Source organism: Caretta caretta, chromosome 5 (genome assembly GCF_965140235.1).
Source record: "Caretta caretta isolate rCarCar2 chromosome 5, rCarCar1.hap1, whole genome shotgun sequence".
Taxonomy (NCBI): Eukaryota; Metazoa; Chordata; order Testudines; family Cheloniidae; genus Caretta; species Caretta caretta.
In genome coordinates this window covers 52,438,925-52,456,829 of record NC_134210.1, presented here as the reverse complement: position 1 = coordinate 52,456,829, position 17,905 = coordinate 52,438,925, and the positions used below count along the sequence as shown (strand labels likewise).

Here is a 17,905-nt window from a genome sequence, read left to right as displayed (position 1 = left end):
GTAAATTATAACCAGACTTGTTTATCTGAGCAATTGGCTGAAGTAGGACTTCTAGGCGCAAAAGTTTTACATTGTTCTATTTTTGAATGCAGTTATTTTTTGTACATAATTCTACATTTGTAAGTTCAACTTTCATGATAAATACTTGTATGATCTGAATTGAAAAATACTATTTCTTTTGTTTTTTACAGTGCAAATATTTGAAATAAAAATATAGAGTGAGCACTGTACAGTTTGTATTCTGTGCACATCTGATGAAGTGAGCTGTGGCTCACGAAAGCTCATGCTCAAATAAATTGGTTAGTCTCTAAGGTGCCACAAGTACTCCTTTTCTTTTTGCGAATACAGACTAACACGGCTGTTCCTCTGAAACCTGTGTTATAATTGAAATCAATATATTTGAAAATGTAGAAAACATCCAAAATATTTAAAATAAATGGTATTCTATTATTGTTTAACAGTGCGATCAATCACGGGATTAATCATAATTTTTTTAATTGCACAATTAATTGCGATTAATTTTTTTAATCACTTGACAGCCATACTAATAACCAAAACTTCTTGAATTACCAGTGGAATTCGTGCAGGCATCAAAGAAAAACTTGCTGTGGAGGCTTTGCTCATGCAGCTGCACTAGGCTTCATACTGGCCGTCAAAGCAGCCCAGCAAGAGTTGTTATGAAAGCATTTATGTCAGGAATTTGAATCTTTGGGGCAGGCATACTGTAGCGAATGCAAAAATTCAAAGTTCAGTGCTACACAGGGAAAAACAGAAAGAATAAATAGGCGTAGATCTCTAAGGAACAAACAAAAGTGCTGAAAGATCACATAAAATAAATTTTACAAGGGTTAGCTGCTTTTTAACTATTTATGCCTAACACTACAGCAGCTTATATATTATGGAGTCACTGGTCATGACTCCACAGTTAACGTTGATTCAGAAATTAAAAACCTTCATGTGAATAAATAAAATGGAAAAAACCCAAACACAGAAAGTAAACTTTGAACACTAATTTAATTTTTCCTGGTTGTCTGATGAAAATTGGTTTGATACAGAAAGAATAGTAGCAAAATTACCAATTTTTTTAGTTTTGGGGGGGTTGTTACACCACCTTTTGGTTACCTTTTGCAAAAAAATAAAGCACTCTGAGATCTGTGACTTGTACCACATGCTGCTCTTCATGTGCTGATAAATAACAGTATAAGTTATACCTATGTGATGTTTGTATCATGATTTTTAACATCTTCATAATGGGAAAGAAACATGCTACACTTAACCCATCGTATTTGGCCTTACACAGCTACTTAGGGTAAAATTCTGACTCTGCGGGAGTTGGGGGCAAACATTTAACAGCAACCTCAGAAATGTTAAGGCAGAATAATTTCCTAAATGTATTAAGTGTGTGACAGTTAGCTGTGCCGATTTGTTGATAGAAAAGCATTTTTGCCATTGTTAAGGGTTTGTACCAAAGTTTGAGGAAGTTGGTGTCATATTGTTTTTCAGTATCTGCATGGAGGTGGAAGTGAAAGCCTTATGGAGTGTTGGAGTATGTTATTAATATTGCTGTCAGTTATATGAGAGTAGCAAGGAATGCAGGAGACTTTTCCCCTAACTTGCTTTTTGGATTCTAAATTAGTGGAAGTGTGTCCTGATTCAACCTTGACTGTCACTGAATGATGTTTCTATGCATTTATTTTAATAAAAGAATGTGTTCTGATATAAACAAGCTTTAAAAAAATCTTTGTATTAAACAGATGTTAATGTAGTTGAGATTTAACATGCACAAAAGATGACAAATGGAGTTATGATTCTCATACCAAGCGTAACTTGGTCCCCTTGCGCAAATGTAGTGTTTTGTGCTATGCTATATAGTGTTAACTTACATGACTTGATAGAATGTATGTTAAGTGATAGATGACTGCATTAGGTTTGATGTGATAATCCAAACTTTGAGCCTCCTGGCATTTGTACATATACAATCTCAACAGTAATATTACATTGACAGGTTTTTTGCATTTAAGTTTTTGATTAAAAAGGAAAAAGGAAGAGCCATGATTGCTATAATAAATGTTTTATGCATGAAACTCACAACTCCTTCCCACTCCCCACAAAGCATATGTAAATTGGAGCCTAGTGGTTGGGGGTGGATCTAATCCATACCCCAAACTTCTCTGCACCCCTTCATAGTCATTGATGCAGCCTTCAAACTGGAGTAGCAGTTGCTGTACTTCTGTCCCACACAGGGGTGTTTCAGGTTTCTGGATCCATGTAAGCAGAGATCCAGTAACCCCTCCCCATGGCTTGCCCACCAATATTTTGAGCCACTTCAGAGCCCTTCTGCACAGTAGCTGTGGAGGCTGCCCTCCTCACCCAAGAGGGATACTACAGGTCTTCTGTGATGTAGCACCTGGCAGTGACCTTTCTCCAACAAGTGGAATTTTACCCCGTCTGTATTTGTTTCAGTCAAAGAGTCAAACCCACTGAGTAAAGAGTGCATTTATTTGAAAGGTCTTACATGTATTTTGAATCATTGACATGAATGTGTTTTTCTCTGAATGTGTAGCTATCCGCATATAGGCATACTCATGCCAGCTGCTATCTGGCAATCAGTGCATCGTTAATTCAGAAAGGAAAGTAGCATACTGCACGCAAGCACCATACTGTTATATTTTGTTACTTCTTTATTCTCAACCAGCTATTTTCACACATGAAAAATCAGTGTTCCTTAATAATAATACACACTTGCTATATTTAACTGTTAAAACAAAACCTCTTTTGTTACCCAAGTGAAAAAACACAATAGAACAAACCCTTAACGCATTTAAATAACTTTTAAAAAAAACCTAACAAGATTTTTAAAGCTTTTGAAGAAAACATGCAACTTTGAGCTAAAAGTAAAGCTATGCAAAATACCTGTATCAAATATCCACTGGTAAAGTGGTTTAGTAGCTCATAACTTTGAGCTATTTTAAGATTATTATGCACACTGGTAGCACAAACTAAAAAATATAGTGAGCTATTATAATTATAGGGCCCAATTTTGTCCCCACTGAAGTCAATGGAAGTCAACCTATGAGCAGAGACCCTCTAGCTACCATACTGCAGCAGGTGCAGTGCCAGAACTTGTAGGTTCTCTAGAGCTTGAGTTCTTGCAAGACCACCTCCAGGCTTATTGCAGAATGCCTACGTTGAGAGAACGGAAGTAGATGATTCCCAGGATGAAGATGGCAAACTCTTCCCTTGGAAGTTTAAGTTCATCAGATTCATACCTCCACACTAACATAAAAAGGTTGTTTCATGGCAAAACCATGCTGAATCAAACTGCGGTGTTTACTTTTTTCAACCATACCTTTCCTTGCTCTAGCTGAAGGGAAGCAGAAGAAATTTCAGCCCAAAGACTAGCTTTTGAAAAAGTCAGAAGTACCTAAAACTAGGGGCTTAGGCCATGTCTACACTAGAGACCTTACAGCATCACAGCTCTCTCGTTGACAGAGTTAAACCACCTCCAAAGAGTGACGGTAGCTATGTTGGCAGAAGAGCATCTCCCACCAACATAGTGCTGTCCACACTGGCGCTTCTGTCAGTGTAACTGATGTCGCCCAGGGGGGTGGTTTTTCACACCCCGAGTGACATACGTTATACTGACAGAAGTGCAAATGTAGACATAGCCTTAGAGTGAAAGTATCTTCTTTGTTCTAAGAGAGACAAGGTGAGTAAGGTAATATGTTTAATTGGACCGACTTCTGTTGGTGAGAGAGACAAGCTTTTGAGCAAACAAGAGCTCTTCTTCAGTACTCAGATTGTCATAGCTGAATACAAGGTGGAACAGTTTGTTTACCATAAGTAGTTAATACATAGTTCATAGAATCGTAGAATATCAGGGTTGGAAGGGACCTCAGGAGGTCATCTAGTCCAACCCCCTGCTCAAAGCAGGACCAATTCCCAGTTAAATCATCCCAGCCAGGGCTTTGTCAAGCCTGACCTTAAAAACTTCTAAGGAAGGAGATTCCACCACCTCCCTAGGTAACGCATTCCAGTGTTTCACCACCCTCCTAGTGAAAAAGTTTTTCCTAATATCCAACCTAAATCTCCCCCACTGCAACATGAGACCATTACTCCTTGTTCTGTCATCTGCTACCCCTGAGAACAGTCTAGAGCCATCCTCTTTGGAACCCCCTTTCAGGTAGTTGAAAGCAGCTATCAAATCCCCCCTCATTCTTCTCTTCCGCAGACTAAACATCCCCAGTTCCCTCAGCCTCTCCTCATAACTCATGTGTTCCAGTCCCCTAATCATTTTTGTTGCCCTCCGCTGGACTCTTTCCAATTTTTCCACATCCTCCTTGTAGTGTGGAGCCCAAAACTGGACACAGTACTCCAGATGAGGCCTCACCAATGTCGAATAGAGGGGAACGATCACGTCCCTCGATCTGCTTGCAATGCCCCTACTTAAACATCCCAAAATGCCATTGGCCTTCTTGGCAACAAGGGCACACTGTTGACTCATATCCAGCTTCTCATCCACTGTAACCCCTAGGTCCTTTTCTGCAGAACTGCTGCCAAGTCATTCGGTCCCTAGTCTGTAGCGGTGCAGGGACCATTTCAAGGGACCATTCAAGGTGAAGTAGCCCATTAGCACCCCTCCAGTCATAGGTAGCAAAGGAAGAGAGGGGAGAAAGGCAGCTGGTGTGGGGGGTTGTTTGTGGATTATAGATTGTTATAATAAGCCCCAAGGAGCTTACAGTCAAGATGGTGTCTGTCTGTTATATTCAGCAACAGGTATAGTACATGCATAACATCCACTGGTGAAGTGGTTTAGCAGCTCATAACTGTGATCTTGGGGTAATTCCCAACCAACCACACACTAGTGGTGGAGACCCCAAATATAGGCCTTCGTTCAGCAAGGTACTTAAAAACATGCCTAACGTTAAGCATGTGAACGCTACTCATGGACTTAAAGTTATGCATGAGCTTAAGAACAATGGTGAATCAGGCCTATAATGCTTTATTTTAATTACGGAGCATAATCTTGCTCCCAATGAAGTCAAGTGGAGTTTTTCCACTGACTTCAGTGGGAAAAACTTCCAGGCCTAACCTGAGAACAAGAACTACAGGTAAGTAATTTTCTTCATTTTATAGGGAGGAAACAGCTTTTTCCAGATTACAAACATTCATTCAAATATACGTAGTGCAGAGCTGTGATGGCAAGATATATTCTGTGTCATTTTCAGAGATTCCAGTGAGTAGTGTAGGTGTTGTTTTGACAAACATTATGAAGCAGGGAAAGGAATTCAAATCTACAACATACTTACCCTTTATTTTTAAATCTTTTTTACCAGAACTCTCCCAGTAATATGAGCATGAGTAATCAGCCTGGCACTCCCAGAGATGAGGGTGAAATGGGTGGAAATTTCCTAAACCCTTTTCAGAGTGAGAGTGTAAGTATTTCTTTGACTATTTTGTTATATGACAGGTACTCAATCCCAGGCTCTTTTCAGGAAAAGCAGTTGTATCTTTAATACAATTTTTGTCTATATTTTTACAAGTCCCTAATATTATAATATTGATCTGCTGAACAAAAATTGTGCTAAATAATATCAAGGATTGAATTTAAACTTTAAAAGACAGGAGGCATAGAGTAACTTCAGAAATTCCATCCCTAACTTAAGTGGTCAGTACATGACAAAAGTAAGATGCCAAGGAGTAAGAATTATCCTAGATTCGGGCATAACATATGCATATTCAGAAATGCACGATGAGATGTGCATTTGTCGGTCAAAATCTGAACAGTGTAGTAGATCTTCATATTCAGTTAATCTTCCAAAGTGGTCTCTCAGTTTGTGACTTTCCAATCTTTGACACCTTGGGCAGTATGTTTTACAGAGTAGGAATGTCTTTCAGAACTGTATCTACACTGAAAGCACATAATTAGACCACTAAGAAATCTAAAAGACTTATTATTTCATAAAACATGACATGATTTTATGTCTAGAAAAACAAAGATGCCCTCTAGTGTTCATTTTGTGACAAATGAAACTCTTAATAATTCTGAGTGGTTGAGGCTGAACAAAAATTATTTAAAATACTTTCCAAAGTAAGGAAAGAGCAAAATGTTTATGCCCAGGTGCCTCAAGTTAGATTTCTAAATCCCCATTTAAGCTCCTAAACAGAAGTGTCCTGATTTTTCAGAAGTGCTGAGTGACTTCAGCACTTTCTGTTCTTAGTGGCATTCACTGCTGTCGGAAGTGAGTACAACTCTATTAATTTAGCCCAGTATCTAAGAAGATTAAACATAATTTCTCCTAGTTCATACCAAGGTCAATTGGCACGGCAAGTTTCATGAAAATCACACTCAATTTTTGTTTTGCTTCTTCAGTAGACATTAACATGAGTATGAAGAACAAGCAATTTTTTACATTTTAGCTACAGTATTTGTTTCTTTATGAAGAGGGCATCTTTGAATTCTTTGAAATGGTAGGAAAAACGACTTTGTACAAAAGATCTTCACAAAAAGAGTGATGTTTCAAAATTTGCAAAAGAGCAGTAACCAAAATTCCCCCATCAAGTTTGAGCCTGTATAGTCAAGATAGTGCTTTACTCTCAATTCCATGTGCTTGACTTATACTCGATGCAGTCCAGACAATCTGAGAGCTCACCATACCAAACTCATTAAAAGAATGACATGTACTATACTATACATACTATATACTCCACAGAAAATTAGTTTTCTCAGACACTTACTGTATGCTTAAAGCTCTTGGCTGCTGTTTTCCAGCTTGAATGAATCCATGACTTGACTTTCCTAAGGTTTTGCTACAGTCATATTTCTAGATACCAGGCTTTCTCAATAACAAGCCAAAGGTTAGTCTCCTGGGGTTCTGTCATTGTTTCTCTGCCACTTACCTACCGCTTCCTTCCCTGGCTTCTTAGAATGGATATTATTATTATTAGGCCAAATCCTGGGGTCCTTGCTCAAGGAAATTCCCAGTAAATTCACCAGGAGTTTGCTTGAAAATAAGGGCAGTATGTTAATAACAACAATAATAAAAATTAATAACTTTATATAGCACTTTAACTGTATAAAACGTAGAACAATATATATTCACTGCCGCAACTGCTTCCAGAGGGATGAGCACTTTGGCCCCAGTCCAGCACAGCAGTTAAGTAGATGCTTAACTTTGAACACCTGAGTGGGCCCATTCAGTGACTGCTCACATACTTAAAATTAGGCACATGCTTAATTGCTTTCCAGGATCAGGATGAGAGGGCTCAGAAGCTGATAGGAACAAGCCCTAAATCAGACGAGACCAAACAAAGAAAATTATGAAGGTCAAAACAGATTTTCCCAATTAGTCTGTTCTAAGCATCTTGTATTAGAGAGAAGATCTAACCAAAACCCTGGTTCTGAACATCCTTCAACACTGGGAAAAGGTCAGATACAAACTCCTGGGCTCTGGGTCATTTCTAATTATATATCATTTGTAGAAAGGCAAAATTAGTATTTAGCACTATCTCACACCAGATTCAACAATACCAATATGTTTATATCCAGACATTTTCCCCTACATAAAGGACTTTAAGCCAATTAAATATTTCTTCAGCCTTCAAGTTCCAAGTAAAATAAGAATTAAAATGTGTATCTCTTGGAGATTTTGTGGTATCTAATTGATAACTTGTGATGATATATTGTTAACTTGAGGAGGAGTGTAGCCTGTATCAGGGCTGCAGTTCAATTTGTATTACAATTATAATGCAGTCTAATGTAATGATTGGATTTCCAGTTTGCATAAAGAATGACTACTGAAATTTGATGCAACTAGCCTCCTAAAATCTATATTGTAGTAAAATTTAAGATTAATCCAGAAGTCTGATTTCATTCCAACGTGTCATCTCTCCACTGCCTTTCCACCCCATATAGTGGAGACCCCATTCAGATGGGTACCTGGTCCACAAGTACCTTCTACCAGGCTATGCAGCCCACAAGATGTCCAACAGTAACCAGTGAAGGGAATGGTAGTGTACCCAAGGAAGTGCACGCAGCGTTAGCCAACAGTGTCCTCTGGAGCTTTAGCTTCAACTGAAAGCTACCCTCCAATCTAGTTTTACTTATTCATTTCATAAGCTGTGTTGTATGTTATATATAAATAAATTTAAATATACAATGAATATAAAATGCATTGCAAATTACACTGCAGTCCTGACACAAGCTACAGTACAAATATAGGATAAGATTAAAATCACCTGTGTGAGAAAGAGAATAATGAACAGAAATTCAAGCTCACTGTTGTTATACTTTTGGAGGGATGTTAGTAAGCTGTGAAATAACTGTTGTTAAAATGTGGATTCCTCTTTTTCAGTACTCCCCCAGCATGACAATGAGTGTGTGATCCATACCAAGTCTCCTCATGAAGACCGCAGTGAGTTGGCCCTCTTCAGAGAGCTACTACAGAAGAAAATTACTCGTCCCAGTGTACAGTTTAACAAAAGGATCTCAGACACAACCAGACCCACCATCTTTTCCTACCATCTCCCCAGTTTTGTGAAGAAAGTGGGTCCAAACATGATTCAAACAACTATAAAGAGTGGCATAACAGAACTGCCCAAGAGTGAACTGCAAACAATTATCCTGTGTATGTATAAGTGCGGATAGATGTATATGTGTGTGGATATGTTATATTGACATACATACACACACATATACATATATAGACCTGCAGGACATTGTAAAATATTATCACATGACATCTTAAGTAGAAATAAGAAATAGAGACTTTTATTCCATCTTTTTTTCACGTTTACATTTTAACTATTAAAATTTGCGTTCCCTCTCCCCCCCCGAACTGTTCTGTGCTGCATATATCACTGCTTTATAAGTTATTTTTTAAGGTGAACCCAAATGGTCAATTGTTCTGATTTTGTAAATGTCTGCCATCATGGATAGGAATAAAATTGCTCGTAAGAGGGCTTTCACAAACTTGTATCATACCAGTTACCCTGTGAATCACAAACTGTGCTCTCTCAAGAAATAGAAGAAAGCTCATCTTAATTTTGTGGGGAAATTTAATAATTTGTCACCTGGCTTTAGTGGTGTTGGGGGTTTTTTGTGTTTTTTTTTTATTTGTTTTGCTTTTTTGTGCTTAGTACCTTTAAAAATAGGAGCACTGAAGGTTATTTTTCTTCCTCAAATGAGGCCTAATATCTGTAAAATCTACTTTAAATGGAAGTCTGAGTTTGATACAAGACTCAGTTTATCCAGAGTATTTTAACATTGCTGTAAATGAGCTCCAGTTGCTATAGAACCCAGCAATAAAGTGGCAGGGCTTCTTCAGTCCTTGGAAATAAGTTTTCCCTTTAGCCTGATCTTCCATGTGTGTGGTAGCAAGTAGAAATACAATAAAATCCCTATTACTGAAACCTCTTTTTCTAACAAACTGCCAGCTTGTCTCCCTTTTCTATTGATTCTTGGCTGACTCCCAATTATCCATAGTCCTGATTATCAGAACATATTTAGTGTCTGCCAAGCCATTCAAATAATCAGGATTCCACTGTACTTGATTTGTTATTTTTCACCAGGAATACTAAAGCTGAACTCCTTAGAAACTTTCCAGTACATAATCACATTAGTGAACCAAAATGATTGAGCATTTTGTGGGTACTTCCCATGCAGGGAGTGTTGGAAGGCTCATGCCCTTATATCAGAAACAGAACAGGAACAGAGGTCTGAGCCTTTTTATAAGGAAATCAGGATACTGTATTTCAAAACTTTGGAGATAGTGGGGAAAAAAGGAAAGTGGTTATACGGCTTCCTGCACCATCGAAGAAAAGCCTTTAGGGGGAGTCTCCTATCCCTTAATGTAAAGCTCTAAAATCTAAGATTATATTACATTTAATTCCTAATGACTCCCACCTTCCCTAAGAAAATGAAAGGATGTACCTGTGTGGTATGAAAAAGGGTGATGTTCAGAACCTCAGGCACAAAGTGTCTGAATTAAATTCATTCTGCCGATACCAAGCAATGTTCACCCCTCAAAATTCACAGCTCAGTGGGAGATCCCCAAAATGTGGTGCTCACCTGCAGATTTGTCATGAGAATTTTGCCCTTAAGTTGTGATAAAGGGTTGCATGTTATGGGGGTCAGTGTGCAGGTAGACGTACATCACTGCATGTATCAGGAGTAGATCAAATTCCCTGTTAGCATATAAATGAATAAAATTAGAATGTCTTTTACCCCACTGTTGGAACTACATAAAGAGTAAACTCTTCTTAGGCACCAGGCTGTTACTTGAAATTGTATTCAGATTTTTAAAATTTTATGAGACGTTTCCCTTTAGTTAAAAAAGATAATAATGATCATTTGTACCTAAAATTAGATAAAAGTATTGATATGGTTCTGTTTACTTTACTCCTGGTTATTATCGAGTTTGAGTTCATTTATTCATCTTTTGAAAACAAGTAGTTTTTTGCTGTCTCTCAAAAAGATCCTTGGAGTACTAATCAATTTCACTTACAAAAAAATTCAAAATTAGACTCCAATCCTGCAACACACATGTATTTAACTTGACTACTGTGAGTAGTCTCATTGATTTCAGTGGGACAACTCACAGTAGCAAAGTTAAACGTGCTCACATCCTTAGTATTTACCAGATAAATGAAATAACACCTTTTGTTTATACATTTTCTTTTTCTCTTTTAGTTTTACATTACCAGGAACTGTTTAGTTTATGGATTCCTTCATGGGGAAATAAATATGACCATTAAATAAAAGTGATGCAAACCAGAATATAAAATAGAAATCATATCCTTTAAAATAGAACTGTCAAAAATGTACTAAATGTCCAGGACAATGATTTTAAATGTAAAATCACCATCAAAATATTTTCTCCTAGTTTACCTACAATAGCATGATGTGCTTCTGGCAACACAGATTTTTTTCCTGTGATTTTTTTTAGCACCCCCTTCCCAATTTTGTCCCACTTGTAGCACAACCTCTCAACTTCTTGTGTCCTCACCTCCTCTTCTAGTCCCTTCCAAAATATTTGTGTTAAATTAAACTGCTAAGTAATGGGATAGATCCTTCATCACTAAAGTCAGTAAGAATTTTGTCATTGACTTAAAAGGGAGCAGAATCAGCCCCTACAGTACTTAGGTGGGAATTCGCAAAAAGAAAAGGAGTACTTGTGGCACCTTAGAGACTAACCAATTTATTTGAGCATGAGCTTTCGTGAGCTACAGCTCACTTCATCGGATGCAGTGGGAATTATAGACCCTACTCCTGCAAAGAATTAAACATGTACATATCTTTTCACACCTTAGTAGTTTCATAGACTCCAGTGAGACCACTCAGGTATGTAAAGTTGCACATGTGCTTAAGTCTTTGAAAGATCAGGGCTGTACATAATTAGAGATGGAAAAAGACCCATTTGATCATCCGATGCATCTCTTGAGTTGTTATGACAAACTTCATCACACATAAGTAATGATCTCTGCTACTCTTACCTTCCCTTTTTAGAGAATGATCCTGGAAAAGTTTACATACATAAGTAAAGTTACTCACATACATGTTGGCAAGATCAGGTGCTTAGATCACACATACACATTTTCTGCAGCTAAGCCACAGGGAATAATACTTGTATTTGCTAAATATGCAACATATTCAAAGGACGCCTTTAGCTTTCAAATTTGTATCAGGTTTTTTGTTTGTTAACTTTCTTTTGCTTACAAAATTCTTTTATAAGTTTGCAATATAGAGACCAAAATTGAGATGGAAGGGAATTTTATTTCCAAGCACTGATTTTTTTTTCCCTCCCACCAGTGTTTCTCATGCACTAGATGTTGATGTGTACTGTAACTGCTGTTTGTTTTTATGCTTATGCACCAGCGTTGTCAGATGGAAATTGTCCAGATCTGGAAGTAATGCTAATTTAAGGGTAGCAGGTCAGCTTTCGCACTAAGTTTTAAGATAGTGGTCTTCTTATGTTTTTTTAAGATGGAGAAGAGTAAGGCCTGATTTGCCAAACACTTTTTTTTTCAGTAAAATATTTTAAAAGAGAAGAGATGGAGCCTTAGAACATCGAAAGCAGGGAATAGTGGGTTTTCTTTCTCTCTGTAGAGATGCTGGTTGAAATCCTGGTCCTACTGAAGTGAGTAGGAGTTTTGCCTCTGATTTGAATGGAAGCAAGATTTCACTGTCTGTGTAAACATGTGCAAAGGAATCTTTGTGTCCATATTTTATTTCCACACAAAGGTTTGTGGAGACATTAACTCTCCTTCCATATTCATTAAAAAAAAAGGAGTGAAAGAGGTTGTATGAATCACAAGAACAATAGGCTGCCTGAAATGTACATTAAAAAGTACCTTAATATTTTTATATATAGATAGGGCACTTATATTATTTTCTAGTAAATTTGTGTGTGAAGAACTGAAGTTGAGCTCTGTGTTGCTCCTCAGTTTATTTTAAAATGAATTTAGAGTTCATGAAAGGTGCTGGATTTGAAAGCCCTTGAGACTAGTCTTTTGTGCACCCCACACTGCCCCAGTAGTGTGCCTCAACCTTGATCTGGAGGGCCTGCCATTGAAAAGAGAGAGAGTAGTTCTGTCTCCAGTGCTTGAAGTCATTTGTCTCTCTGCTGAGTGCCACAGTTGCCAATTTTTATTGGAAACCTGCTTGTTAGGGATTGGACCACCAGCTTATTAGACAATCAGCTATAGTAATAACTTTCAGTCACCAACCTGCTCCGGTTTTGAAGTAGTGACCCATAGTGAAAGGCACCATTTCCAATGAGCCTGAAACATCCAGTCCACCTATGAGCTTTGTATTTTAAAGGGAAATATTTTAGTTTAATTAATTATTTTGAGTAGCTCAAACTAGCAGAGGTGATTTAAAAACTTTCTTCTGTGTGAATCATAGAAATATGGGGCTGTAAGGGATCTCGAGAGGTCATCTAATCCAGCGCTCTGCACTGAGGCAAGACCAAGTATACCTAGACCATCTGTGGCAGGTGTTTGTTAAACCTGTTCTTAAAAACCTCCAGTGACAGGGATTCCACAACAACGCTTCCACAACCTGTTGCAGTAGTTAACTATTCTTGTAATTTGAAAGATTTTCCTAATATATAACCTCATCTCCCTTACTGCAGATTAATCCAATTACTTCTTGCCCTAACTTTAGTGGACACAGAGAACAATTATTCACCATCCTCTTTATAACAGCCCTTAACATATTTGAAGACTGTTATCAGGTCCCCCCAAGTCTTCTTTTCTCAAGACTAAACATGCCCAATTTTTTAAACCTTTCCTCATAGGTCAGGTTTTCTAAACTTTTGATCATGTCTGTTGCTCTCCTGTAAGCTCTCTCCAGTTTGTCCACATCTTGAAATGTGGTGCCCAAAACTGGACACCATACTCCATGAGGCTGGAATCTCTGCGTTAGAAGGATAACAAATTCCTACAGTGGCTAAAACACATTTGAATTTTCCCCTGTCCCATAATTAGCAAATGAAATACTGTATGTAGAGAGGGTTTGGAATTAGATGGGTAATTTAATGAGGGACCAGCTGTTACAATATTCAGAGTTGTATATTTTAATTTTTTTTCCCTTGATATAATGACTTTTCAGCTGATAAATATTGCACTGATGTCTATTTCCTGGATCATTTAATTATTTTTAAGTGTTTTAGCTCTGTTCCTAGCCATCTTTAGTACTTTTTGTTGTTGTTCAATATGGGCCAAATTCGGTAAGATTTGGTCCTATACATTGAAAGTTGTAGGGCACAACAAATTTACAGATTAATGATGCAAAAAAAAAATTGCCAGGAGAAGTAAATTGCAACTGATGATAGCTCCAGTTCCAATCCCATTTGGGTTTGTTTGGGTGGCTTTGAGGGTAGGAATCATGTTGAACCACATAGTTTGCAAATAAAAACTGTTAGACTCCCTTCCGTACAAGTGACAACTCATTTCTCTTCAGACAAGCTGATGTGGCAATTTAATGTTAGCAAATGATCACATTAAGGATCTATCTCAATATTTCATGGTGCAAAAAAACAGATATAAGAAATTCAGTTCAGCCCTCAAATGTAAATGAGTTATACTTAAATACGTTGTATGTGTAGCTTCCTTTGTTTCTCCGGACATTATTGGTCTGGTGCTGCAAGCCCTTACTCATGCAAGTTGTCCCATTGAAGTCTTGATGCAACTGCTCATGTGAGGAGCAGGTTTGCAGGATTATTTGGCTTGTAATCTTATTTAGCCATAAACATAGGTACAGCAAAATGTAAAGGGCAGGTTGAAATCAACAAAATGATGTTGGTTATGAAGGGAAAGAGGCCAATGAGCTCTTCATAGATACAAATCATTGCTTTGGCTGCACACATTAGTTCAATTTACCAATATTATCATATTTGCAGCTTGTTACAGTAATAAATTTAGAATGAATAACTGGACCTTCCACTCAAAAAACGTAGTAAAACTCTGATCCTGCAAACACACGAAGTCAATGGGATGCCTCACAGGCTTAAATTTAAGATGTATAAGAATTTGTAGGATTGGAGCCTAAATTGTTCATTCTTGAGTCTTCCCTGAAATAGACACTTTATTTTTAAAATTTTTAGCAATGCAAGAGTGTATTTATGCATCAATATAATTGATACCTGGAATGGGATTTGGCTTTCTTCTGTTTCTTAATTTATCAGACCTCTCTCCACAGCTACTTAAAATATTTCTATGAACATGTCCTTTCATCTTGTTTTAAATTGTGCATTCATATTTTTTCATTAAAACAGTTAACAGCAGTGCAGTTTTTATCCAAACTTATGTTTGGTTACTGTTCATCATTTAAGTTTAAAATATATAAGGAAGCCTCTCATGTAATGGGAAAACTTGCCATAAAAATGTATAAAGGTGTATGCCCTTTTCTTGGGTACATGTTTTCACGTTTAATAAAAACACAGTTTCCATTTATAACTTGAAACCTTCAGTTTCTAGCCACCATTTAATTTCTATGTGTAAAGGAGGTAGAGAAAATAAATTGCTTTTGTTTTTCATTTGAATTCAGCATACTAAATATTTGCTGAATGACACAGCTTTGAGAAATTGGATCAAAACATTTTTATTCAATCGTAACAAATTACATAACAAATAACAAATTACATTCAAAAACTGTGATTCCTAAAATCATATGTGAGAAAATTATAAAGGCTCTATTCACAAATATTTGAGTTTTATGTGTACACCAATTTTTTAAACTATATGATGGATGGCCATCTATGGCCAGTTAGCTGTGTATGGCTTTGTATTTGCATTAAGCAGACACTGAACGACACAAAGTAGACACACTGGCATGTGCACAGAGTTTGGTAAGTAGTGGATGATTCACCTGCAAGAGTACACAAAGCCATTCACTAAATTCCAGATACTCCAATGTGTGACAATCTCTGCTGCCTAGTTATTCACGTCTGTAAACGTTACAGTATGTGTTCACATGATGATGCATTTGGGGGCTTCCTCCCGATCTTCATATGCCAAGAAGAGAATCCCCAGTTTCATTTTACTAACAGCAAAAATTTGGCGGCACTCAAGTTTGTATAGAGAATCCAGGGCAAACATGGATGATTTAAACAAGATTTTGGTATTTTCTCAGTGCCCTGTTTTACTGAAATGGGGAATAGGAGAACTGAAACACATGGAAAGTAGGATTGTATTATTTATATTTACTCCTGCCCCTGCACAGAAGGAAATGATAACAATTACTTCTATACCCACTTTTGACAGAAACCAAATAAAATGAAACCACTGTTAATAATTAACTGATGTGAAAATTAGGGAGGCAAATTATCAGCTGTGTAAATTAGCTGTTCCTAGGTTTTATTTATAGAGTTAATGTCTATATTCCTTTTTTCTCCTCTCTCTTTGGACTTCTGTTTTCCACCCATCCTATTGCATGCCAGCTGTTTGCACAAAAATCGTGTGCAATTGCTGCAAGAATAATTTACACAAAATCCATGCAAAATGTTGCTTACATTTGTGAATAGAGTCCTAACCGTACATAGATTATTTCATTAGAGATGTTGCAATAAACATTTTTTGTGTAAGAAATAGCCTGTTTCCTCAAGGCCTGATCCTGTACGTTGCGAGGAATCCTCAGCAGTAGAAATTAGGGCATGTAGCATCTCACAGGATTATGCTCTAAATCAGGCAACAGACACTCTGTGCCTCTTAAAATGATCTAAAACAAGAGTTGCTGTTTCCCATAGAAAATGGGGAGAAAAAATCCATCCTGAATAAAACACACATAATTGAAATAGAAGGCTGCAACACTGCTTTACTAAAGCTGTCCTTGGAAAGTCCATGATTTGAGAATTGTACTTTATCAGTGAGAAACTGGTTAGCGACACACATCAACAAAAGAGATAGCCAAGATTTGGTAACTGCCCTATTCTTCAATATATAAGTGCACCCCCCAGAGACTATAGGTCATAGTGGGAGACCATTCAGATGAAGGTGAGATCCCCCTCTGAACCAAGAGAGAACATTACAGACTGGAACATATAATCGCCATAGCCCATGACTATTATAGATAAGGGATGGGCAAAGTCTGAGTGCCTTGCGTTTTGACAACTAAGAGTGCATCAGAAATTAAAGTGTTTGCAGAAAACTGAAAGTTGATATTTTTAAAATTATACTTTTAAACAATATTATTCAGAAATTTGACCTTCAAAAATGTCAATAAAATATTTCCCAGAGCTATTAAAAAATTTCTAAAGAACTCCCAGTTTTTATTGGACTTACCACATTTCAGATTATTCTTAAATGGAAAAAAAATTAATTCCTAAGTAAAAACAGAAAAATCAGCATTAAACAATGGTATAAATGAAGTGGAAGCTGGTGCTTTGGGGGCTTTTCTATTTCTAATAAAATTTAAGTTTCAAGAAAAAAAGAGAGCATCTTTACAAGAAACATCTATAAATTTGTAATGGCAGTTAAAGAAATGTAAATCAAATTGATTTAAGTGTGCAAAGACCAACTTTGATTTGGGCTTTTTGTGGCAAGTATCCCCTTGCAAAAAATATTGTGGTGCATCTACAATTTTTGTGTGTATGTCTATGTGTGTGCACATGCATGCACATGCCCAATGTTAAAAACCCTTTATTACATAGGTTGGCCGTTCATGCATCTGGCAACACCTGCTTACTGTTGGGGGGAAGGAAGAATTTACTATCTGGTGGATTATATCTATTTCAGTTATTTAAAGCATTGGTAAACTATTGTCAACTTGTTCACATTTGCACAAGACATTCTATGTAGAAAAATGTATATTTTTTAATGCTGGCATTATAACTTCGGCAATCATGCATACTCTGTACATTATTGTAGGTTTTGTGTAAGAAATCTTGTCACCATTGCTTAAGACTGTAAATTCTTGTTTCAAAGCAAGAGGTGGCTTTTGATTGAACAGCCATGTGTATTTTATGGTACTGTAGTACTTGTTCTGTTGTCAAAACTTGCTGTTCACATGTGGTTAAAGCCTTGTTAAGCACGCTTAGGGGTTTCAGAATTTATTTTACACAGCACATATATCAGCCATTAACAGGGACATTAAATCATATGTAACGAAAGAAATTTCACCCGAGTTCAGGTCCTTTTAGAGAGCTTGGTGTTAGAGTTCAGCAAGCAATTGCTGGCTGCAGTTTAACACATTTCATTGTCTTAATGTTGGGTATGCATCAGTGTGTGCTTTCCAGTTCAGCTGAGATTACCCTTCCCAACCCAAAGCCTGAGTAATTGGACTCTGTGCAGGGAACTAAGCCGGGAATGGATATCCTTCCTTTCACCATCTCCAACCCACAATGCGGGCTACAGAACTACAGCATGGCACTTCACAGCCACTGTTCCAGCTTATAGGGGTCCCTGC

At 37.2% G+C, this 17,905-nt stretch overlaps 1 protein-coding gene across 3 annotated transcripts in view; it reads left to right on the top strand.

The window, feature by feature from the left end:
- SSBP2 (single stranded DNA binding protein 2) overlaps positions 1-17,532 on the top strand; it is a 278,870-nt gene extending 261,338 nt beyond the window's left edge. For 2 of the 3 annotated variants that reach the window (XM_048851560.2, XM_048851558.2), the window contains 2 exons: positions 5,337-5,435; positions 8,355-17,532. In XM_048851560.2, the coding sequence (XP_048707517.1) occupies positions 5,337-5,435; positions 8,355-8,384 (129 nt within the window). In that variant the 3' untranslated portion in view covers positions 8,385-17,532. Of the gene's footprint in view, positions 1-1,503; positions 2,508-5,336; positions 5,436-8,354 lie in introns of those variants that run through there. The other variant, XM_048851559.2, reaches the window with a different exon arrangement.
- The last annotated feature ends 373 nt before the right edge of the window (positions 17,533-17,905 follow it).